At 33.1% G+C, this 24,131-nt stretch overlaps 2 protein-coding genes and 1 non-coding gene across 5 annotated transcripts; 1 reads left to right on the top strand and 2 right to left on the bottom strand.

Annotated features, from left to right (window-relative positions):
- Window positions 1-788: 788 nt before the first annotated feature.
- On the top strand, window positions 789-16,110 carry LOC126653837 (exocyst complex component SEC8). 2 transcript variants are annotated; one of them, XM_050347787.2, is made up of 27 exons: window positions 789-993; window positions 1,148-1,237; window positions 1,457-1,669; window positions 2,810-2,983; window positions 3,181-3,285; window positions 4,235-4,344; window positions 4,718-4,885; window positions 6,068-6,245; window positions 6,360-6,466; window positions 7,512-7,819; window positions 7,894-8,057; window positions 8,199-8,314; window positions 8,503-8,573; window positions 9,051-9,181; window positions 9,267-9,316; window positions 11,169-11,270; window positions 11,936-12,047; window positions 12,242-12,349; window positions 13,121-13,318; window positions 13,538-13,623; window positions 13,931-14,078; window positions 14,168-14,245; window positions 14,884-14,985; window positions 15,133-15,207; window positions 15,353-15,448; window positions 15,530-15,579; window positions 15,665-16,110. In XM_050347787.2, the coding sequence occupies exons 2-27, from the start codon at window positions 1,196-1,198 to the stop codon at window positions 15,750-15,752; spliced, it is 3,180 nt and encodes a 1,059-aa protein (XP_050203744.1). In that variant the 5' UTR covers window positions 789-993; window positions 1,148-1,195; the 3' UTR covers window positions 15,753-16,110. The 2 variants fall into 2 exon arrangements, with proteins under 2 accessions (XP_050203744.1, XP_050203746.1); XM_050347789.2 differs by lacking the exons at window positions 789-993; window positions 1,148-1,237; window positions 1,457-1,669; window positions 2,810-2,983 and having other exon boundaries at window positions 4,723-4,885.
- On the bottom strand, window positions 16,110-16,213 carry LOC126654175 (U6 spliceosomal RNA). Its single transcript, XR_007632432.1, has one exon. It is a non-coding gene; the product is annotated as a U6 spliceosomal RNA (small nuclear RNA).
- Window positions 16,204-19,923, bottom strand: LOC126653845 (putative ribosomal large subunit pseudouridine synthase SVR1, chloroplastic). 2 transcript variants are annotated; one of them, XM_050347818.2, is made up of 10 exons: window positions 19,350-19,922; window positions 19,179-19,258; window positions 18,699-18,799; window positions 18,521-18,593; window positions 18,254-18,347; window positions 18,113-18,161; window positions 17,773-17,923; window positions 17,579-17,635; window positions 17,158-17,213; window positions 16,204-16,630 (listed from the first exon to the last, which is right to left on the bottom strand). In XM_050347818.2, the coding sequence occupies exons 1-10, from the start codon at window positions 19,837-19,839 to the stop codon at window positions 16,570-16,572; spliced, it is 1,212 nt and encodes a 403-aa protein (XP_050203775.1). In that variant the 5' UTR covers window positions 19,840-19,922; the 3' UTR covers window positions 16,204-16,569. The 2 variants fall into 2 exon arrangements, with proteins under 2 accessions (XP_050203775.1, XP_055962252.1); XM_056106277.1 differs by lacking the exon at window positions 16,204-16,630 and having other exon boundaries at window positions 17,154-17,213; window positions 19,350-19,923.
- Window positions 19,924-24,131: the final 4,208 nt, after the last annotated feature.

Raw genomic sequence — 24,131 nt, 5'->3', positions numbered from 1 at the left:
TCCCTATGTAATCTGTTGATAGCCTTGATTAGCGACGGAACACATGCGTTTAGCGACGGATAAATCCAACTAAACACCTGCTTTTTAGTAGTGGAGGATGGTGGTATTTCATGCGGATAAATAAGACAAAACAAATAATTCTAAAAACAAACAAAATTACTAACAATTTAATAACAATTATTACATTAAAATAATTCAGTTTGATAGATGAATTTTTTTATTTGTTGCATAATATTAATTTATTGATAATTATAATAAAAGATCTAATTATTTAAATATATTTATTTTTTTATTTTTATCCAAGTTTTAATTATTTGTTAAAATATTTAAAATATACGAGATTTAATTTATCAAAAAAAAAACATATATATTATTATGAAAGAAATAAAATGATAAAAGAACATAAGAGCAATACATATATTTATGAAAAAGATAATATAGCTCAGCTATAGACATAGTGGAGTGCATATACTAATGTTGGAGTGTGAAAATCCTTGTCCATGTGTTTCTTATTTCTCTTTTTGATATATTCCACTCCCACGTGATGGATTAGGAAGAAAGCGTATGATATGTAATAAATTAGTCAACTTAGCTGTTAGTTGTAATTGTAAAATTAGCATTGGTGTAAAGATTGGGTAAGGTTAGCATTATTGAAAAGATCACCCGTGTTTAGAATTGTTTTGTAATTTTCTCTTTATTAAGGGTCTAAATTCTAAATAAGCTATAAACTAAAGGCTCAAAACCGAATTAAAACTTTTATTTTCCATTTTAGAAATTTCGTCACGGTTGAATTTTCCATTTTTCTCGAATCTTAATGTGAGTCTTCATATCAAAATTTAATTAATCCTTTGTCCATCTCTGCAAAAATAAAAAAGAACAATTATCTTCTCTTAATAATCTTTCAAATTAATCATCAAGCTCATCACTACAGCTAAATCTCAAATCTAATCAGCATTTCAAGCTGCTAATTATTCGAATTCGAAACAGAATCAGGTTAGAAAATTTATCATTGTGTTTATTGTTTGAATTTGGAATCGACTGCTAAATTTCAATGTCCCCGGACCTGAAACGACATCGTTTTCCGAATGCGCGATCCAGATTTCAGTCCTAGAAGTACTGAACTAATTTTTTTTTATTATTTTTGCAGCTAGAGAAATGAGTTGTTGAAGTGGAAGAGCCATAAAAATAAAAAATAATGGAAATGTTTGATGGATTGCCAGTTCCGCCTGATAAAGAGGTATTCACTGATTTTAGGCATTTTTTTCAATTTTTTAAGTTGGTTTATAGCAGTGAATTTTGATGTTTTTTGTGTTAAAAATTTAAGTACAGCTGCAAATAAAATGTCAAATATAATTGTACTTCAAATAATGAAATTATGTATACAAAAAATGCTATTCTTATGAGTTTTATTGTTTAGGTTTTAATTACTATTTCTGTGCTCTTTTGACAAATGCAGTATTTACGGGCTGAGCTTTCGAGAATAGATGAAAGTTGGTCTGCTGCACGGTTTGACTCGTTACCTCATGTTGTTCATATCTTGACGTCGAAAGATAGGGATGGTGAAGCCCAGGTTTTGAAGGAGCAGCGCGATGTTGTTGAGGAGGTTGTCGATGAAGTGGTTCATGCTTATCACGGTGGCTTCAATAGAGCAATTCAAAATTATTCACAGGTGTCTGAGTTTTTTTCCTCCTTGATTAATTTTATTTTCATAAACTAATCAAATGGATTAAACCTGTAAGTGAATATATTGACTCATATGAGTTATGGCCATTGAATTGTAGTTGCTCTTTCAGTTTCCTTTTTTATTTTCTCGCTGTTAATGATTTCTATAGAGTGAAGGAGGTACTTTGCTTGTCAGGAAACACCATAATTAAACCTAAGCCAAGAAAACCGTGGTCCAATTGTTTTACTCTTCGTGAGTAGAGGACACCGGAAGTTGCATTTTTTTTTTAAAATATGGTGCTTTGATGGGGCTGATTGTTTTGAGGGGATGTCTGATCAAAGTTGTTATCATCACACTGTAGTTTTAGAAAGTAGGCGTTTGAACAACTTTTTCTTAAAAAAATACCACAATATGACGAGATAATAGATGCGGAGGAAGTTGAATACGATGTAAAGTTAGGCGGTGAGGGCAAGGGTTGAAGGTTGAACTTCTTCTTATAAAACTATATGGCATTATAATGTGCTTCCTGTTCCTAAAATTATCCTTTTGATATAGGTTTCCTAGTTATGCTTGCCAATTATTAAAGTGGAAATGGTACCCACTAGATGATGTTAGAGAGGCTTTTGGTTGGGGCTTTGAAAGAGCTAATTTTTCAAGCATCATTTTGAGTTTCTAGTTCGAGAAGAATAGAACATGACATAAAATCGCATGTGGTTTGATGTTTGAGCTACTGATTTCAAAATAGTTTATAGGTTAGCTACTTAGCTGGATTCTTACAATTGTTCCTTTTACACGTATCATCAATTACTGACATTTAATTGCTCATATTTAAATAAAAATGTCAATCTTCTCTATTGTTGAGAAGCTTTAAATTTAAATTTTCCTTTTCTCCAGTTCTATTTTTTAGATTGCTACTGCATGCTACATTCCCCGTCTTTGTGTAGTGATGATATTATAATTTAGTTATAACCTACGGAGTTCTTAATTGGTACATGAAGTCTTGATCTGCTTAAGTGCCATGTTTGATTTCTTCTTTACCTTTTAAATGAATCTTTATATGTAGCTTTGTCATTTATCTTTCTTTGTAGTGTGAAACAAAAAATTGTTTCCTGTATTCTGCATTATCACCTTAATTTTTATCTTCAGATCTTGCGATTATTCAGTGAATCTTCTGCGAAGATATCTACTCTAAAGGTTGATTTGAGTGAAGCAAGAAAGCGTCTTGGTGCCCGTAGCAAGCAATTGCATCAGTTATGGTATCGTTCTGTTACTCTGCGGCATATAATCTCACTATTAGATCAAATTGAGGGCATATCTAAGGTTTGTCTAAATATTGTACCAATTTTTATTACAGCTTCTATAATGTGGATTTTAGCAGATATACTATAATGTCTTCCTAATTTTCCTCTCAAATTTTACTTTTCCCTTTGTACTTATTTTAGCACAATTGTTCATTGTCTTCTTTATATCCTTTTCGTAGATCCAGCTATCATTTTTTTTATTTTTTGCTTACTCAGGTTCCTTCTCGTATTGAGAAACTCATTGCTGAGAAACAGTTTTACGCAGCTGTTCAGCTGCTTGCTCAATCAACATTGATGCTTGAGCGAGAAGGTCTTCAAACTGTATGTAATAAATCTCATATAAGTAGTCTGTCTACTTCTTTTTTATTTTATTTTTATATTTTTTTTGCTGTTCAGGGTTACATCTTGATTAAATACCATTCAACCAAAAGTTTAAGCTGTTGTATGAAGCTCTTAATAATGAATTTATTATTTCTAACACACCTCCATATGCAAATGGCAATTGGAATTAAAGCGTGAATAAGCACATGCTCATTTTACCTTAAGCTCAAATGTGTTATCAATCAATTAGGGTTGGCCAAATTTTGATCTCTAGATCATATCATATTACCATTCAATCCTAAAATTTAAGCTGTTAACACCAGTTACTATGTTTCATGGTTCCTGTTAAATTTCTAAGACATGAAGTTTTGTTCCATCAAGCTTTGTTATAAGCCTTAAGCCCAATTTGACATAACTTCTTCAAACCACCTTGGCACGTTTGGATTTATAAAATTTATAATATAAACAAAATTAGTTGTTTGGTAAGATAAATTTTTTTTTTGGCTTCTCCTAAACCACATTTCTGGAAAAGCTATAACGAATAAAGTTTTTTAAAAACACAGGTCTTGACTATGTTAAAGTAGCTTCTAGTACCCCAATTTTTTACAGTTTGGTTTATGTGTTAAAAAGTTATTGCATCGTATCACACAAGTCAATATTTGAACATGCTTTTGGAAGTATAAAATGTGTACTCTATTAATACTTTAAATATTAGGCGATAATTTCCTGTCCATGAAGATATTGAAGTCGTCTTCCGCATCTGCGAAAATATTATGTTTTCTGCACATTGGTTCTATCTGAAGTAGTGATTATGAAAACTTCCTTTCCGTTATTTTTATATCCTTTTAACTTATGGATTTCACTCTTGCATTTCATGCAATTGAAGATAAATTGGGAAATTTTTGTATTGTCAAGCATGTGTAGTAATCATTATAATTGTTTGTGCTAGGTTGGTGCCCTTCAAGATGTTCGATCTGAGCTTACAAAGTTACGGGGAATTCTTTTCTACAAAATTTTGGAGGATTTACATCTTCATCTTTACAACAAAGGAGAATATAGGTATCTCCCCCCCCTCTTTTTTTTTTTTATGTCTTCCTCTTATATTTTAAAAAAATTTAGTCCAAATTCTCTGTGCTATTATTCAGTTTTCTAGACGTCTAAGCTGCATTGATACGCTTCTTTTTTTTTGGATTGTATTTTTGGGTAAGTAGTAAATTACTCCGCGTTATGCTCATTCTTGTTATTTAGCATATATGTGACCGTGCAATTAACTGTCAAAAGCGTTCAGTAGTAATCATAAATTATGAAACTTGTGGCATTTCTGTGTTGAGCAGACCGTGTGTGTTTAATATACCGAACTTATGTTTTTAAATTCAATCTATAATTTCAACCAAGAATTTCTTTCTGTGTTTACTCTAATTATTTTCTGCAGTTCAGTTGTCTCAAACATGGATGAAAGAGACGATGAACTGCCAACCACTACAGCCGTTGCATTCACAATGAGTACTTCACAATCACTTTCTCGAAGAACTAGATTAATGAAAGGTGATAATCATGGATTTGCGGATGGATCATATAGAACAGGTTCTGTTGATGGAGGGTAAGAATCCTTCTGTGCTCTTTATCTCGTGGCTCTTTGCTTTATACTTCCAACATTTTTATATTTCATAATGGAAACTGATTTGTTTCAATTTGCTTAAACTCCTGAAGCTTTGTATGCTTGCTTGATGTATTGTAATATTTAGGCTTCATTGCTTTAAAAATCACAAACTTTAGCATGCATTGCAATTTTAACACGAACTTTCAGTTTTGACAATTAAAAACATGAACTATCATTTATTTGCAATTTGAAACACCGAGCAATTTACTGTTAAAAAGTTGCTGATGTGACCGGAATATATACCGATCCGCCGTCCACATCAGCATTTTTACGGAAAATTGCTTGATGTTTCAAATTGCAAAAATTCGGAAGCTGGTGTCCGACATTGCAAAAATTAGAAGTTCCATATTAAATTTGTCAAAGACTCTAATGTTCGTGATTTTTAAAGCAATTAAGCCTAATATATACCCTAACAATTCAGTCAAGACCCATCTTTCTTCCATATTATGGTCCAGTTTGCCATAGCTATCTTGCGTAGCTACACTAATTTGGATATGTGATGGGAGAAAAATCTGCAATGGATCTGCTATTTTTGAGATTTGTACGGCAAAAGAGTTTTTAAAAGTAGTTTTTAAATAAAAGGTAAATAAAAAGGCAGAGTAGCCTTTCAATAAAATATTGATTAGATAACAGATAAGGTTTTATTTGTTCATTATAAGTTGAAATCCAGTGATGCACGAAAGCTGGGATTCTAGCTTTTCCTGTTATCAGATTATGACACTCTTAAACCGATTGAAAAGTAAGTCAACACCAATTTCTCCATGTAAAAAAATTCTCTTAGCTTGAAATAAGTTGTGCATAACAAGCAGTAGTTCATGGCACATGTAACATCTTCTGCTGGTTACTTAATTCAACTCAACTAAGTCTTAATCCAGAGTTAATTGGGTTCAACTGGTTATTTTAGTGGAAGTAAAGCATTTCTTCTTGCAAAATTCTCAGTGGATAGTAGTAGTTGGTTTACCGACTTCTGAAATCTGATTCTTCAACTGAGGTTTTTATTTTTACCACAAATCCAGCAATTATTGCCTGCCTTAGAAATTTGCTAGCAAGCATGCATATGCTAGAGGCTTCAATATAGTGGTGGTATTCTCTCTTTGAATTTTGTCTGTATTTCCTTCTCAGTTCATCATTTGATGGCCATGATGAGGATGGTAATTTGGATTTTCATGATGAGTCAAACTTGGATGGACATGGAGCAATATTGAGGGTAAATGGTGGTGATGGTAATGCAAAGGATGTGAAACTTCTTGCTCGTCAGTTACCTAGTTGGCTTTCAAATTCCACTCCTGATGAATTCATTGTATGGAACTCTCTCACATCTCAGAACTTTTATGGCCTTTATGCTTCTTTTCTTCCTTTATTTTGCATCTTCTTCTTACTGGGATGAAGTGTTGGATTCTATACATCAATGCAGGAAGGTTTAAAAAAGAGTGATGCTCCACTACATGTGAAGTATTTGCAGACCTTGGTTGAGTGCCTCTGCATGCTAGGCAAAGTTGCTGCTGCTGGTGCAATAATATGGTTGGTTGTCTAGATGTCTTTTAATTTGTCTAAAAAAAAAACTTGTATTTTTCTAGAAAGATTCTTTAGAACAATTACAATGTGCCATCTTTTTGCATATGCCTATAAGAATGGGTTATACATGATTAATGTTTTTTTCAAATCACTGTCATGCTTTCACAATGTCCTGGCAGTTTATAATTGCTGTGGCCGATACCACACTGGACTTCTTGGCTTGCCAGTTGTTTAGTGGTGATGGCTGTGAAGGGAAATCTATATGGACTGTAACAGATTTCTGCCTGTAACGAACCACTTACTCAGTGATTATCTATTAACACCAGAAATGGTCTCTATAATAATGGTAGGCAAAAAAAAGATTATGTAATGATTGTAAATGGAAACCATGATGCTTCCATTGTTTCTTTATGCCCTCCACCTTGTCAACACGAAAGGGCAAAGTGAAAAAGAATGAACCTGTCTTGATTAACTATGAATTTCTTTCAAGGGAAAACTATGGCCTATATATCCCAATCACTGCTCAAACTTACACTGTCATGGTTATATTCCTTGTCTAAGTATAGAATACGGAAGATTCTCAATTAACTACTATTTTCATGCATGTGATACTAGTCGTCATTTAAATGGTAATGGCACAAATATTGAAGTGTTCCATGATGTATGTAGATAGGTTGGCATAAGTAATAAAACTTTTGTTCAAAGCTCTAACTGGAGACTTTTTTTGTTGTACCGCAAGAAAAAAATTGTCAATAACAGGTATTGATGAAATAGCTGATGTGTCCAAATACAGTTGAAAATCACTTTACTTATAATATAATTGAGTTGAGAGTTGATATGCATAATCTACATGGATAGAAGATTGAATCCAAGTATCAATTTGTTTCTTCTGAATTTTTCAACTTTCAAAATTCAAAAGTTACTGAGCCATGTAAAAACTTTCAAGTGTTACATCTGATGTGATTTGATTCTGCATCATTACCTTCCGTTTTTTCTTCAGCATGATATTTGTTTCAAGAGTATGCTGAAATTCTTGGATTTTTATTGACAGCCAAAGATTGCGACCAACAATTCATGACATTATTACGTTCAAGATAAAATCTCACGCCGAACATATCAATTCTTCAAGATCCACCACTGGTCAAGCTTCCCAAGCAGCTGCCACAGGTCTTCATTTCGTGAAAGGCCAGTTAGCAAGTTACCAGTTGCCGAAGCAGAAGCAACAAAATGGAATATCACTTGCAGCAACTTTATTGTCAGTAAGCCCTGTTTCACCAGTCATGGCTCCTGCAGGAAAAGCACAGGCTGCCGCAAAGGATCTTCTTGATTCAATTTTGGAAACAGTTGTTCAAATATTTGGTAAGATATTATATACTTGCCATTGTATGTGAATTTTGAAATTAAAGTTTATTCTTTGCCCTTCTGTTGGTTAGAGAATCATGTCGTTGTTGGAGAACTTCTGGAGTTGAAATCTGCTCAGAACTCTGACATGAACACACCAAGGGCAATGTCAATCGAACCTAATTGGAACCCTGATTCTGAAGCATCTCAAGTTACTGGAGGTTACAGCATTGGCTTTTCCATGACAGTTTTGCAGGTCGCTTTTTGGGTCCTAAAATTTATCTAATTTTCAAGAAAATATTGAAATCAGTGCATCGATAAAATAATGTGCTATTCGTTTTCTGGAATCATGTTAAGTTTTTGCTGATTCCCCCAACCCCCATACTTTGTGTCATAGAGTGAATGCCAACAACTTATATGTGAGATTCTGAGAGCAACTCCTGAAGCTGCATCTGCTGACGCTGCAGTCCAAACTGCTAGACTTGCAAGCAAGGGTCCTTCCAAGGAGAAAAAGTAAGAAGTTTTGTTCTTACACAATTCTAAGGATTTTTTGTGTTCTTCCATCTTCTTTTTGCTTCAGTAGTCATGCTCTTCTTTCTTAAATTTATGATCTTTTTTGACAGAGAAAATTATATAGTGATATTAAATTATCTGATGCTACTTGTCTATTAATATACCAATCTAATTCTGGTTTGTGACAGGGATGGTTCAGAAGATGGCCTTACCTTTGCTTTTCGGTTCACGGATGCCAGTATATCTATTCCTAACCAAGGTATGCTGAATCTTATACTTACAACCTAATTTCTTAATTTTCCATTTTAAAGAAACTGGGATACGTTTCACAAACTAAATGTGATGGTTCTAAATTAGTTATTTTAGTCAAATGATTCCTTTGTTTGGTAATAATTAGTGATTGATAAAAGATTATAACTCGAAGCCTAACATACTAGCGGTTTTGTCTAATTTAAAGTAGCTTTTAAAAAGTAGTCGAGAGGTGGTAGTATTGACTCCGTAGATGATCCTTCTGTTGCACTTCTGTAAAGAAACCCATACTAAAGAGGCAATATAGAATAGGAATAAGCTCCAACTGGAGATGATTAATTCTTCGGACAATTTAATCAGGCAGCAGTCTTTGTTATGGTGATTTTCCACCGTTTAATTTTGTTACTTAAGTTTTGGATTCCGTCCTTACTGACATGCCTTCTGGCTGGATTTTCATCTATGGTTGCCTCCATCATTTGCTATTTAGGCGTTGATCTCATTCGTCAAGGATGGACAAGGAAGGGCCCAAATGTGTTGCAAGAAGGTTATGGGTCTGCTGCTGTTTTACCTGAACAAGGCATATATCTTGCAGCGTCAGTATACCGGCCTGTCCTTCAGGTTTGAAATTAGTTTCTCGATTTTAAATGCATTACCAGTTGAGGGCTTTCTTTCTTGGCCATTTCTAAATTGATTTTCTTTGCAGTTTACAGATAAAGTCGCTTCGATGCTGCCAAAAAAGTATTCACAACTTGGGTAAGCTCAGAAACCATAATGGTCCTTTCGATTCTTTCAAGTAGCTTAATATGGAACACAGGGAGGGTAAAAGATTTGTGACAACGTGCAAAGAAGTAAAATGGAGTGTTAATGACTTTCACTTTCAGCTACTATAGTCTGTCTGAACTTGTGATTTGTGCAAGTCCCCTTCCATGATACAATCTACTCCATCCGTCCTAAATTGATAAACACTATTTGAAGTGTATCCCCCCCCATCCTCCTCCTAAATTATAGGCGAATAGTACCTAAATGATTAAATATTATTTATGCCCTCAATAATTATAGTATAGCACGTTCAAAAGAAAATAAATGTGGCTAAAGTGAAACAAAATTTCGTAAAACTTGTACTTGTCTTAAACGGCCTACCAATTTGGAATGGATATATGCAGAAATATATTTAATAAGCTAACTCATCTCTCTTATAGCTAAGGTAGTTCTATTCTTAAAGAAGTAAATATATTCCTTTAAAGGATAAGGCGAAACTTGAGCATGTGGGTGATTTAAATTGATTTGTATTTCTTTGAATGAATGCAAGTGTCTAAACTGATCCATGTGCAAGTTCTTTTAGGCTAGATTGTAGTACTTTTAGCTGAAGCAGTGGTTTGTATCTATCATACTTCCATAGATGCTAAATTTTACATTATATGTAGAACTCTTATGACCAAGAAAGTAATTGTCTAGCAGCAGTGCGAAGTTCCATCTGCTGGATCACAGAACACGGGACTAAATACATGTTAATATAACAAGTAGGAGCTCAACTTAGCCAAGGCTTCTTCTCCCCCCTTGAATTTGCATGTCCATTGGTTTATGTAGCTCAAGCATAATTTTGAATTGCTTTGCAGTCTACACTTGTTTGTCTGTAAGTACCACTGTGTGTTATGTTCATAACATCAAATTTCTTCTTGGTTGTTGGTTGCTATGGTAATGATCCCTAAGAAAATTTGTGTTAGCTCAGAGCAATTGGTGAGTTTCTATAGTTAATGTTCATTTATGTTGTATTAACTTTTGGACGATTCTACTAAAAGCGAATGTTACTTAATCATGAAGGTTTCCAGTCTTTAGCACTGCGATCATTATACCACTCATTAGCACAGTAATTACTTTATATGCACCTTTCAAAAGTGAAATTACTTAGGCATATGTTCATTGTGATTGTTTTTAATTTTGTAATTTTTCTTTTCCCTCATTTTTAATTCTTTCAACGTTTATACGAAGAAAACCTTCTAAATCTCCCTTGTGCTTTGGCCTCAAAAATGTTTTTGGCTATGCTGTTTCAGAATAATTTTAGTTTCTAAGATTTGTTAATGCGTTTTAATTATTGATTTGGGATCCTCATTTTGGTTCATGGGCCATGGAAGTCTTACTTGGAGGGGATTTCCTGATTCACTGTTTATTGCTTTATGGTATCTGTACTTTTCGTAACTGTTCAATCCCTGAGATTTAGACTGAATAATATGTTAGTCTCTCAAGATTTTCAACTCAAAAGGATTTATTTTTTCTTAAATTGTTAAATCATGTGGCCATCCCTCAAATTGTCCACTTCTAAGTCATACAATACGAGGACTAAGTTCTATAATTTTTTTTAACAGCATGAATCAAAGTGTGTTAAAATAAACCTTAGGGTATTTTTACTAATTTTTAAATTTCAACCATTTTGTTTTACAATTTGGCCATATTATTAGAGTTTAGTTACATTTATTACTTGTATGTTCATAACTGTTGATGTGTTATTTAATTGATTATTTCCTTTGTTGGCGTACTCTTTCCCATTCTCTTGTAGAAAACAATAGAATCTTATTGAGGGCTTATGTTTTCAACTTATAAATTGCAGGAATGATGGATTACTGTCATTTGTGGAGAACTTTGTAAAGGACCATTTCTTGCCAACAATGTTTGTGGACTATCGAAAGGGGGTTCAGCAAGCTATATCAAGAAAGTTCTATATCTATGCTTGCTTTTTTATGGATTTATTTGTTTGCTATTAATCACATGTCAAGCTTTTTCCTCCTGATGCACATTGCAAAGAAATGATTTTCAGCATCTGATTCAACTAATTCTTGTCTTAAGTATGCATTAGTTAATATCACCATGAGTAGCTCTGTAGATATTGAAGTTACCTTTTAAGTGGCCATATATTGTAGAACTGTCCATTAAACTGGGTGCTGCTGTACAGCTGTAGAAGTAAGACTAGGATATATGAAAAGTAGAAACATGCATGACACTGACAGACAAGTATGTAGACTACCAACAAGATTGAACCTAGTAATGCTTAGACAATCAGCACCAAGAAAAGGTTTATGGTTTCTGTATGCTGTCTTGGCAAGGGTTCAACATGCTTGTTATATCCATTTCTCTTTTTATTTGTTATGCTAGGATAGCTGGAATATGGAAGCATGTAAACATCTGAAAAGTATTGTAAACTTTACTGCTTTGGAGAAGAAGTATGCGGGATTCGGATGTTGTGTTAGCATTCTGGAAATCATTTAAATCATTGAATGTAGCCTGAATTTGTGTCCAGATTTGCAGTGCTTAAGCTTTTCTAGTATGCATTTTTTTATTTGGCTCTTTATGTTTAACTTTGTGAAGCAATACTACAGGTCCAGCTGCCTTTCGTCCAAGGGCACACACCACTGGTACTTACACCCCATCAATTGACAAGGGTCGACCTGTATTACAGGGACTTTTGGCTATAGATTTCTTAGCAAAAGAGGCAAGTGCTATTGTCAGCTAGCTACCCTTTTGATAGCATATGGTTCAGATTGGCAAGATAAATCATTTTAAATTATTTCAAAACAATTTTCAGTTTCTTTTAGTTCACATAATTATGCAGACTTGAAATAGCTAACTTTTCATATAAAATAAGAAAGAAAGAAATATTTTAACTGTAATTGTCGTTTACTCCAGGTGCTTGGTTGGGCTCAAGCAATGCCAAAATTTTCTGGCGATCTTGTGAAGTATGTGCAGACCTTTCTTGAGCGAACATATGAAAGGTGTCGAACATCATATATGGAGGTAAGAATATCCAACTTTTCCCATCCTTTTTGTTGGGATCACTATGGGTGCTGCTGGTAGACTACTCTTGCATCATGAAAGTATATTAATTGTGCAGATTACTTTGTATTTGTCAATGTCAGTTAATTGTTTTGTTTGCTGAATATTTCTTTTAATCATTACGGAATGCTCACATCAAATATAAAATAAGGTTAGGGTTATTATAGCATGAAAGCAAGCTTGAGAAATTTTAATTGGTATTAAAAGTAACCTGTACAATTCTAATTATTTGTTCCTTATAAACTCAAAACTTAAATGTACAGTTGGACCTTTTTTGTTGTCTATTTTCCTTTTTATCGTTAACAAAATAATATTGCTAATGATTTCACTTACAAATGAATTTGAGGAAGTTCTATGCTCGACTTCAGTTCATTTAACAAGAAAGCCAAATTTGAGCTGTGTTGACAAGAAAGATTTTGTATATATCTCTCTTTGTACACAGCATTAATTTGAGAGTGCTAATTATTATCTTGGCTATGAGCATGGTTAGCATCATTCTCTGTATGTATAACATACAGTCAAAACAAAATTAACTGCAGTACTAGTAGATAACACACAAATTATATTACATTGTATTGAGTTGCATATAAACCAAGTCATAATGTTGGCGGATGTTGTGTATGAGAAAATGGTAACGTGTTTTGCAGTATAAGTCACTGGAAGAGCTGCTGACATGAAATGCCCTTTGTTAAAGCTTTGCTAAATGTTAATCTTTTCTGATTCATTTTTCAGGCAGTTCTTGAGAAGCAGAGTTACATGTTGATTGGGAGGCATGATATCGAGAAATTGATGCGACTTGATCCAGCAAGCTCGTGCTTACCAAATCCACTTGGCAAGTCGAATATGGTGAATGATGTCTCAGCTGCTGAGTGTACTGAGATTGAATCAGAACTGGGCGAGTTGTTTTTAAATTTACGGCCTATCAAGCAGGTAATATAATCTTTCATTAAATTTCAGCTGCTTCATAGGTTTTTTAACAATGCTTTTTTTTTCCTTTTAGTATTAACCTTTCGAGTCTGGGACAGTATCTGCTAGCTTTCTGTACTAACTCGATTAATGATAGTCCATTAGTGTTGGGATTTTATCCACGTGTACCAGAAATATGCACTATTTTTTACTCTCTCTCGTTTGGGCCCTACTCATTTGCAGGAGAATCTGATTCGTGATGACAACAAACTGATTTTGTTGGCATCTCTTAGTGATTCACTGGAGTATGTTGCAGATTCAATTGAAAGGTAAAATCTTGAACTTTATAGTACGCGCGGTATTTATTTTTATAAACTTAGATGTGAACAACTGGAAAGGTAACCCTGCTTGAGAAAATGTCATATCTTCTATTTTTCAATTGCATATGATTTGCGGTGCTAATTTCTTTTGGGGGATTGCAGTTTTACCCCTTTGAGCTTGTGAGATGATCCGAGCTTCCGTTTTGTTTGCCTGTTATTATTGCTTGCTGAAGCATAAATTAAGTTATTGGATTATTTTTCGTATGAAATTATTTGTGATAATTTACATGAAAGAAACATTTTTCATACCATGCAGGCTTGCCCAAACAACTTCAAGGATATCAAATCAAGAGGTAAATGGCAAGACTCTGCCATCCTTTGCTGATGACTACAGAAAACTGGCAATCGACTGCCTAAAGGTGTTACGAGTGGAGATGCAGCTGGAGACTATTTTCCATATGCAGGTTTGAGAACATTTGCATGATGGATTCTTTGTTCTAATTCAGCGTGAGATCTTTCACGTTAATTTTTCATTTGAAAAATCTTCAAATAGGAAATGACAAACAGGGAGTACTTGGAGGACGAAGATGCTGAAGAGCCGGATGACTTCATTATTTCACTCACTGCACAGGTTGCTATCTTCATCTAAACAGTAATTTTATTGTGAACATCGATCGAATTCTTTCTTGCATAGGTTATTTCTATCTATGAGAACCTTATTTGAAAGTACTACCTCTTTAATGGATATTTAATTATCTTTCGGCGTCGTCTGATTTCTCGATGAAACGGCAAATGTTATTCCTTGTTAAGAGACTTGAGGGATGTCTACAAACTTAGCACAGGGCATGTGACAAATTATCTTTGATAAGGCTTGCTAAACTCTTACTCCCTCTATCTCATAAAGATAGAAAAGTTATAATTTTTTGTTTCCTATTAGGATAGAAAAAGTTGCTCTTTTTAATATTTCTCGACACAATTATCAAAATACCCTTAGTCTTATCATATGAAAATATACTTCAAATGAGTTATAAATAAGTGTATAATTAATATAGTGAATTTGGTTTTTGTAAACCATTAATCTATAATGATTCGCTTTAAAAAAATTATAAGGATATTTTAGAAATGTTATTATAAGTTAACTGTAGTTAACTAATTTATTAGTTCTTGTGAAATTGCAAGGTATTAGTATTACTTATCTTTGGATTCTGATTGAAGTAAATTTATATGATAACCTTCATCATGTTATTATTCACTTTTCTGCACTCTCAGATAACACGCAGGGATGAGGAAATGGCACCTTTTGTTGCACCCATCAAGAGGAATTACATATTTGGCGGAATTTGTGGTATTGCTGCAATTGCGTCAATCAAGGTTTGAATTTGTTGTCTGCATAAAGATTTTGCTCGACTCTGATGTTTATGAGCATCTAATTTTTCCTTGTCGGAGTTTTAGCTCATTTCTACGTAGCAAAAGCTGTTCTGTTTTTGGACTTAAGTTGGAAACAATGTCTTGAATCAGGCATTGGCTGACATGAAATCGATTAATCTATTTGGGGTTCAGCAGATATGTCGAAATTCAATTGCACTGGAACAGGTAAAAAATTTAAACCTATGCGGTTCATTATATGCCACTTAGTTCCCTCCCTTGAATTTCTCATGATTGTGGGTCTGAATATTATATGCCTGTCGAAACTGCATAGTGAATTGACTGTTTGTTGTTGAACCTGAAATTGTTGCAGGCCCTTGCAGCTATTCCATCCATTGATAGTGAAGCTGTACAGCAGAGATTAGATCATGTCCGCACGTATTATGAACTGTTAAACATGCCATTCGAGGCAAGTCAACAGAATTACGGCTTATATCATAATATTTATCTGCAAATACTAAGATTTTTACTTCTCTTTGTGGTTTTGCAGGCCTTGCTTGCTTTCATCACCGAGCACGAAGATTTGCTTACAGCCACCGAGTGAGTTGCTTATGACATATTTGTCGACTTTAGTCAGAATTCAATATTTAGCTGTATTTTTTAACATAGTACATCATTCGTACAGGTATAATAATCTTCTAAAGGTCCAGGTTCCCGGAAGGGAAATTCCTCCAGATGCACACGATCGAGTGTCTGAGATCTTATCTCGTTAGCCTTTCTGTTTGCAGAGTGATTTGTTGTGCAAAAAAGTTCGAGATTTTGCATAAACTTATAAGTGACTCAGTTTTCAAGGTCAGCTGACGCTCAGATGCAGAAGCTCTTTAGTGAAAGTCCAATGCGTAGCACGTTATATACATGTGAATGAGAATTTTACGGTAGTCGTAGATGCAAGGGTATCAGTATTTCTTTCTCAATGTCGTTTCACATAGTGTGTGGTCTTTCTTTGTATGGTGTGGGTTTGCTCTGTTTATGAGAAGAGAGATGACAATAGTTAAAATGTAAACGTAGTGTTCCCTGTAAATCATTCATTTATATTCATGCTTTACTTGCTCACTGCTATTTGACTTGAAACTAATGCTTAGCATTTCTCAATTTATGTGTGTTATCAACGTGGAGAGGCAATGCTAATCTTCTCTGTATTACTCCACTTTTATGATTCTTGGGTTGTGCAAAGATCAACCTTGTCCTCTAAGGTTCTAAAACCAATGTTAATAGATGAGATGTTTTCTTACCCCAAAAAAAAAAGTTACACATTCTCAGTAAGAACACATTTACATTTCAAAACGTATGTCAATAATATACATTCCTCATAACATAGATGATTTCCAAATTTAATTAACGGACTCCCATCTTGTATTTACCTTCTGGTCATATAGCATTCCTACTATTACTGGCAGTGGCGTACCTTGAAAGATATTACCAGGAGACGTTTCAACTGTAAACCATAGGGCACGGGCAAAATTCAATCTGAAACCTTGAATTCACAATCAGGAAGAAAACTCATAATATGGCAGTAGAGGAGCAATACTTTCAATTCTTCCAACCCAATGCCTTCAATTCACTTTTTTTTAGTTCAACATGCTTCCCAATCCTGAAATTAACATAACAGTTTAGGATTCGAGTAGAATATGCAAAGAGAGATAATTGAAACTGCTTTAACATCTTGGTAGTTTCTAATTCTATAACTCCAGAGAACATAGTTGACCAGTTGGTTTAGTTTATTTTTCAGTTCGGTTTGATTTGTTGAGTTTGGTTTGCAGTTTGCACCAACATTAAACTAATACTTTTTACTCCCTAAATCAAACTGAACCGAGAAACTGGACTATTTTGCATCTACTTGGTCCAATCATAAAATGGCTCAAACATTGGCTTCTTCTAATCCTCTTTATCAGCAAACTAAGGGGACTATGTTCTTGTGTTTAAGGAGTCGCCTTTGACTTGCCGTGCTTCGGTGAAAAACAAATAATAAAAGCTACTGATGCAGATAAAATTTCTGACAGTCCACTTCTTTTATTTTTAGGTTTTACATAGTTTCATCTAGAATGAGAATTTCATAGAAAGTGATGCAGAAAACAGTTATTAAACGGAATTAAGTAAAAGAAATATCAGATACATTACCCAAGATCTGAAGGAAGCCTATATCCGCCAATTCTTACACGCTTTAATGCGTAAACCTGAAAGGAGAACACATAATGTATTGATAAAATGACCAAATTCAATGATAATGCCAAAGATAGAAGTACTACACAAACATTTAGCTGCCATCATCATTAACATTATAAATGTTGAAATTTAAACATTTATTAAGAAAGAAAATTTGGCTGACATTGGTCATTGTGAAAAACAAGTGTTTTATTGAAAGTCTAGGAAGACTTCGATTCTATATGCCTACGCCAAAACTCGAGCAATTAAAAGAAATTGTAGCGTCATAATAGCGGTCCTATTCTTCAATGAAGACATGATCAACCTAGAATACTAAACCTGAAGGCAAGTAATTTAAAAATAAGTTTCTAAGATTTGACAATGATCTCATTGATACCTCCAGTCCAGCATTCTTCACAAGTTCTCGAACTTCATGGTTTCTCCCTTCATGAACCTGCCACAATTGTTCAAACAGATAAGCTTGGCTAGTTCTGCACTAACAGAACTTGACTCAGCAAAGAGAAGAGTGCTACAAACATTACAGAATAAGGGAAAATAAGTAATTCCATTACATAAAAGATATAAATATACCACTATGCGAAGACGAGGTCTTGACATATCTGGCTGTGAAGGTAGCAGCTCTACAGAATCCGGAGTGCAATGGACTCCTTCGATAGTAGTTCCTTCACTGATGGCTATTAAATGCCGCTTGTTTACTACACCCTCTATGGTTGCAATATATCTACATTTGATTCACATATTATGAGGATCTCCTTACATCATTGTATTTCAAAATCCGAACCATATCCCAGTAAATCATAACCCTCATTTTGCACAGCTTTACGAGAAAAATTTAAAATGTTTGCATCATTTTCTTTTAGCAGTCGGACCTAATGACCATTAATTGATAAGAAAGATGAGCGAGCCTTACTCTTTTGACAAGTTAAATGAAGGATGTGCAAGTGCTTGAGCAAAATCTCCTAAAAATAAAAAGCACTAGCTTTAATGAGTTCAATAAAGTTCTAATGTATAAAACTTGCATGTAAATATTCTGACATTGCGAACTTGGTACCGTCATTGGTCACGATAATTAACCCAGTTGTGGCAACATCGAGACGTCCAACAGTAAAAAGTCGAGGTTTAGGCCGTCCAGAATTTATTTTATCCTGTAATAAATGCCAACTACTTGTCACCACTTCTTGAGTTAGACAACTAATACAGCAATAATAGCATTAAGCATACACACCCAAATGCAAGTTTCTCAAACTCATACTTTACGGTTTTCCAAATTATATAACAAATTTAACACAGGGTATCTAAAGTTGGAATCTTAACATACCCAACTCTTGAAATAGCTATCAAATAGGCTTATCACAGACTTGGACTCTTTCTCCCCAGAAGAACAAATGTACCTATTTTAATAAGATCATATTAACTCAAAATAACAAACAAAAAGGCTGAAGCAATTCACTAAAAGTAACTATACATAAGCTAAAGGCAAAGTAATAGCTACTCACCCTTTTGGCTTATTAAGTGCAAAATACACCTTCGGAGGCAGTCTTCTAGGAAGGCGATTTCCATCAACATAAATGACATCTCTTCCGGGATCAACTCGTGTCTACAAGTATTCAAAAGCACTAAAGTTTTTACTCTAATTTGCTTTTGAGGAAGGCTTAACCCATTAAGGTCCTTAAACTATATGTCTTTTGATTAACCAGTCCCTGAATTTATAAAAAAAACGTGTCATTAGGTCTTTCTGTTTTAACTCCTTCCGTTAAGAGTGTGCAATTCACGCTCCAAGAATGACAAGTTACTTGGTAAAAAAATGCCACATAAGTAACGGGAATTTCTAACTGAGATCTATAGAAATACTCGAAGACACATTTTTCCGGAGTTCAGGACCGGGGTTAATTGAAAGACGTATAGTTTAAGAACCTAATAATGAGTTAAGCCTTTAAGAATACCAAATTTAGCATGGATTAACAAAGAAGTATTACCTGAGGAGTGTTGCACACAGAACCATTAACAGTAACTTTTCCTTCGAAAATAAGCTCCTCACAGTTCCTTCTTGATGCCACTGAAATTTCATGTTTAACTCACTTAAAACATATATACTAACAAACCATAGTCACAAATTAATACAAAGAATCTATTTGGAATAAATGTACCTCCAGAAGCTGCAAGAACCTTACTCAGCCGCTGCGGCTGCTCTCTAAAATTCTCATTGTAAAATCTACGGGCAGCTTTCGAATAAGTCCTCTCGGGCCCAGCAGAAATTTGAGCCTTAGCAATGGGAGCATCATCTTTTTTTACACCAACACTCTTCTTCTTAATCTTCTTCTTGGGATTCTGAGTTTTAGCATCAGCAAGAGCGTGAAGTAAGCGGGCGGGTGGGTGAGATTGGAGCTTGAGATTGCCGTCTTCGCCGCGAACAATCCAGGGAATGAAGAGCTGACCTTCTTGGTTGGAGAAATCGAACTGGGTTTGTTGCTTTGGTTTGGGTTTTGGAGGGGCGAATGAGATGTTGAATTCCTGAGAAGACGAAGAGCAAATGATGCGAGGTAGTGAAGCAATGGGTTTAAGAAGAGAGGGTTTTGTGGAGAAGATGAGGTGTTGGATATTATGGAGTGATGAGAGTGTTGCCGCTGCTGAAACCATTTTTTTGTCTTCTAAAGATTGTCCAGAGAAAAAAAGGTTTTCGAGAAAAGATTAGAGCAAACAGTCAATCAGGCCCTTCAATTTGTCTCTTGAAATTAAATAAATTATTCTTTTATTTTTTTAGTCAATTAAATTTTAAAATTTGTGTTTTGAAGTTTGATAAGCCACTTTTAACTATTTTAGTCGATTAGATGTCAAATTAGGTCAAATACCCTCTGATCTCTATATCTCAAACGAATGATTTATTTGATTTCAAAATTCAGGTCCAAATATCCAAAATAACTAAAAAAAAGGTAAAGATGATTTATTAAATTCTAAGACATAAGTTTAGGGATTTAATTAATTAAAAAATTAAAATAAATTATTTAATCCCGTAATACAAGTTTGAGGGCCGGATTGATCTTTTTCTCGAAAAGATATGTGCATTACTGAGTTTTAGAAACATAATTTAGGGAGCGTTTGGTTTAGAGTTTCGATGAAACTTTTAACTTTTAATTTAATTTTCAAAAAGCTTCATTTAAGTGAATGATAATTTTTTTTTTAAATATACCTGTAGCTTTTTAAACATCTGACAACTGTTGTTGAAAAAATAATTCAATTTTAGAGCTTTTTTAATATAACTGATAGCTATTTTAGTTTTATTAACTATTTAAATAAAAGTCTCTTTACTAAAATATATTATTCTTAAAAGGGTTAATTACCAAAAAAAATGTCAAATCTATACGTCTTGTGTCAGTTTTAACTAAATCTTTAAAAACCATAAGTTATAGCCAAATCTTATATGTTGCTTTTCTTTTTCAACCATTTTTAAATCGAACTGGATTTTGTGCGTACATGTTATCCATGTCACTGTCAACTCAACAAAATTAATTGATATGACACATTTTATATCACTAACCCAAACATAATCAGACCAAAAAGTAAATCAAACAAAATCAAATACAAATAAATCAAATCATTTAAAAAAATATAAAACTCATAAATATTTTTTTTAAAAATAATATTAATTTATTTCATTTAATAAAATGATAGGTATATAATTAATTTAATTTTTTTAATTAAATTGATAAAAAAAATGTAAAATTAAAATATTCAAACATCAGTAACAATTTTTTCCCAGAATCTATTCCGAAATTTAATTAATATATTTTTTAGGTTTAATCAATAAAAATTGCCAAACCTATACATCTTATGTCAGTTATAGCCAAGTATTTAAAAATCACTAGATTTAGGCAAATCTTATATGTTCTGTTTTTTTAGCGATTTTTCAATCGAACCTGATTTTTGACACCATGTCGTCCATGTCACTGTCAACTAAGCAATTGGTTGACATGACAATTGACATATTTAAATTAGGTTTGGCTATAACTGAAATACAATCCATAGTTTTGGTATTTTAGAGTGAATTATTGATTCAGTTTTGGTATTTTAAGGTAAATAAACCTAATTTTAAAGTAAAAAAAATCAGTTCGATTCAAAAATGACTAAAAAGGAAATAAAACATATAAGATCGGCTAAATCTGATGACTTTTAAATTTTTGATTATAACTGACATATATTTTTGTACTTTTTGGTGATTAAGCCTTATTATAAGAAGACGAATGAAACATATTTTTTTCCAATTTTTTTTCTCAATTATCGCTAATTGTTTTCCTAAATTTATTCCGAAACACGAAATTTTCACCCACCAACTCAAAACAACCGCCGAAATTTTTTTCCACCGGTCTTCCCCGACTTGTTCTTCCATGGAAGAACAGACCGAGATCCATTCTTCCATGGAAAAACGGATGTTATGTTCTTCCCCTTGGAAGAACAGATCGCGAAAAATCGGCGTTTCGAAATAGATTCGGGGAAAAAATTAGCGGTAATTGAATTTTTTATATTAATTTTAGCTGATTTAATTTATATTTTTTACTTAACTAATTAAAATTTATATAAAAATTAACTAAAATTAAATTTATTAATCGGAGTGAATTTTAATCGGAATAAAAAAATGTTAAAATAACTAAGATTTATTTTAATTAAATAATAAATTTTTGTAATAAATTTATTTAAAAAATAATAATTTTTGAATTGGTTTGATTTAATTGAATTTTGATTTTGTCGGATTCACTCTTTGGTTTGATTAGATTTGAGTTAGTAATTTGGAATGTGTCATGTCAGCTAATTTTACTGAGTTGACAGTGACATGGATGACATGTAGGTACAAAATCCGGTTCGATTCAGAAATGGCTGAAAAGAGATGCAATACATAAGGTTTATAACTGGTGATTTTTAAAGGTTTGGCTAAAACTGACAGAAGACGTATAAATTTGGCGTTTTTTTGTTGAAAAACCTATAAATAAATTAGATCATAATTTTTGTGGCATTTTATAAGAGATTTTCTCTTATAAGTTATACCCATTTTTTCTTTCTATAATTAATGTATATTATTCTACACAAAAATAATAATCTTTTTTACTTCCTCTGTCCTAAATAGTCCACTTTTTTTGTTTTTTTTGTCCTAAATAGTTGTTTATATTTTTAATAAAGCACAATTTAAAGTGTTGATTTTTTAATATTGTTTTTATTTTATATTTATAATTTGATATCATTAGCTTAAAAATAATATAGTCATAATATTTGATGAAGGTATGATAATTAAATGGAAATAAAGTTGTGAAAATTTAAAATATTAATTGTGTTTTTTGAACTGTGTGAAAAAAATGAACCATTCACTTCATTTCATAAGAAATGATGTTCTAAAATTTTAAAATCATTCCTAAATACATGACGTTGTAGACATTTGGACTTATTATTACCTAAAATACCCTTTCAATTAATGTCTTCTCTTTCGAAATGAAGAATTTTCTTTTTAAATCTCATGTTCTTCCATAATCATCACCCACAACACCATACTCCAAAAAGCTATGTGTAGATTTCTTTTAAATCTCTCTTTTCTACACCATCTATATCTACTTTAAAAAAATCAGATCACCATTTTAATAAAATGGAAGAAGAATACCCTCATTCTAATGACGTGTTATAATGTTATTGGCTTAGTTGATGAACAATGTGAAGGACTGATTTTACCTAAAATTTTCTCGAACCTTGTTGATTAATTGGGTATCAACTCTCATTTCTAAAGAAAAATTCGTTCTTTTATTTTCAACATCAAAAAATAATCTGGATTGTTTTCTTCTACTTTTTTTTATCGAACATCATTTTATTTTTTCTTTTTGGGTTTCATATCACGAATATCCATTCTTATACTCATTATGATAATAGAATATGTTGGCAGAAAAACAAGTGTGTGAAAGAAATGATTTAAATAAGAACTAATTACTCTATGGTCCCTCACGTTTGTCATAATTCACAGTTTGATACCTTTTGTTTGAAAATCAAATGATTTGATACCTGGGTTTTGACTTTTTAAACTATAAGGCCTTCTGTTAGTTCCGTTAATAATTTGATATTTACTTTCAAACGATTTGGTACCTCAGTTTTAATTATATAAACGATTTGGTTTCTCAGTTTTAATTATGTAAATAATTTGGTACCTCATTTTCAAACGATTTGCATACGATTTGGTACCTCACGTTTCATTCCGTTAACGATTTGGTACCTGTATTTAACAAGAGGGCCTTATAGTTACTAAACTGTGAATTATGACAAACGTGAGGGGTCTCAGAGTAATTTTCTCTTTAAATAATGCTCTATGATTCCGATTTAACCATCACAATTTTTTTTATTAAATTACTTTTCTGTTATTCTTTTTTTCTCGTTCATATTTTCTTCTTAAAAACTTTACAACAAGAACTTGCAAATTAATTCCTTAATTCTCGCATCTTAATTCCTCTGTGATTTTTTTGGTATATATTGTATGAGATTTTTTTGGTATATTGTATTTTTTTGGTATAACATCTGGGTAATCTCGTCTCTCATGGCCAAAAAATCAGCTAGCGACAGAAAAAGGCGAATAGGAGGAAGTTGGCGAGAATACTCTTCACAATCATTTTCTTTCTCGACGTCGATATTTTTGGCCAAAGATTCAATCCCATTAGGGAAGGTGATTACCTTTGGCTGCTGCTGCTGTTTGTCTTTGGCCATGTTGTCAGAGTCGTTTGAATCTGATTATTCTGTGAATTCTAACTGTCTTTCCAACTGAAGTCGACGTTTAGTTCGAGTTTGCCTGTAATCGTCTTTACGGTCTGTTTTTATGATAACCATAAACTGAAGTCCCCAGTAGAGTCGCCAAAAGATATTCGTCTGAAATTAATCCTTAGCTCGAATCTTTGAATTTATAAGTGGGA

This window comes from Mercurialis annua, linkage group LG6, assembly GCF_937616625.2.
Source record: "Mercurialis annua linkage group LG6, ddMerAnnu1.2, whole genome shotgun sequence".
In the NCBI taxonomy this organism is placed as follows: Eukaryota; Viridiplantae; Streptophyta; class Magnoliopsida; order Malpighiales; family Euphorbiaceae; genus Mercurialis; species Mercurialis annua.
The sequence above is the reverse complement of the archived record's forward strand: the minus strand, read 5'-3'. Positions and strand labels throughout refer to the sequence as shown.

Excerpts from the sequence above, each read along its gene's own strand:
- LOC126653837 (XM_050347787.2), top strand. The coding sequence starts at position 1,196 with ATGGAAATGTTTGATGGATTGCCAGTTCCGCCTGATAAAGAG. Across the intron at positions 7,820-7,893 it reads AACAGTTGTTCAAATATTTG|AGAATCATGTCGTTGTTGGA; the intron begins GTAAGATATTAT and ends TCTGTTGGTTAG. Across the intron at positions 14,079-14,167 it reads AGACTATTTTCCATATGCAG|GAAATGACAAACAGGGAGTA; the intron begins GTTTGAGAACAT and ends ATCTTCAAATAG.
- LOC126653845 (XM_050347818.2), bottom strand. The coding sequence starts at position 19,839 with ATGGTTTCAGCAGCGGCAACACTCTCATCACTCCATAATATCCAACAC. Across the intron at positions 19,259-19,349 it reads GGTTCTTGCAGCTTCTGGAG|TGGCATCAAGAAGGAACTGT; the intron begins GTACATTTATTC and ends ATGAAATTTCAG. Across the intron at positions 16,631-17,157 it reads AGGCTTCCTTCAGATCTTGG|GATTGGGAAGCATGTTGAAC; the intron begins GTAATGTATCTG and ends TGTTAATTTCAG.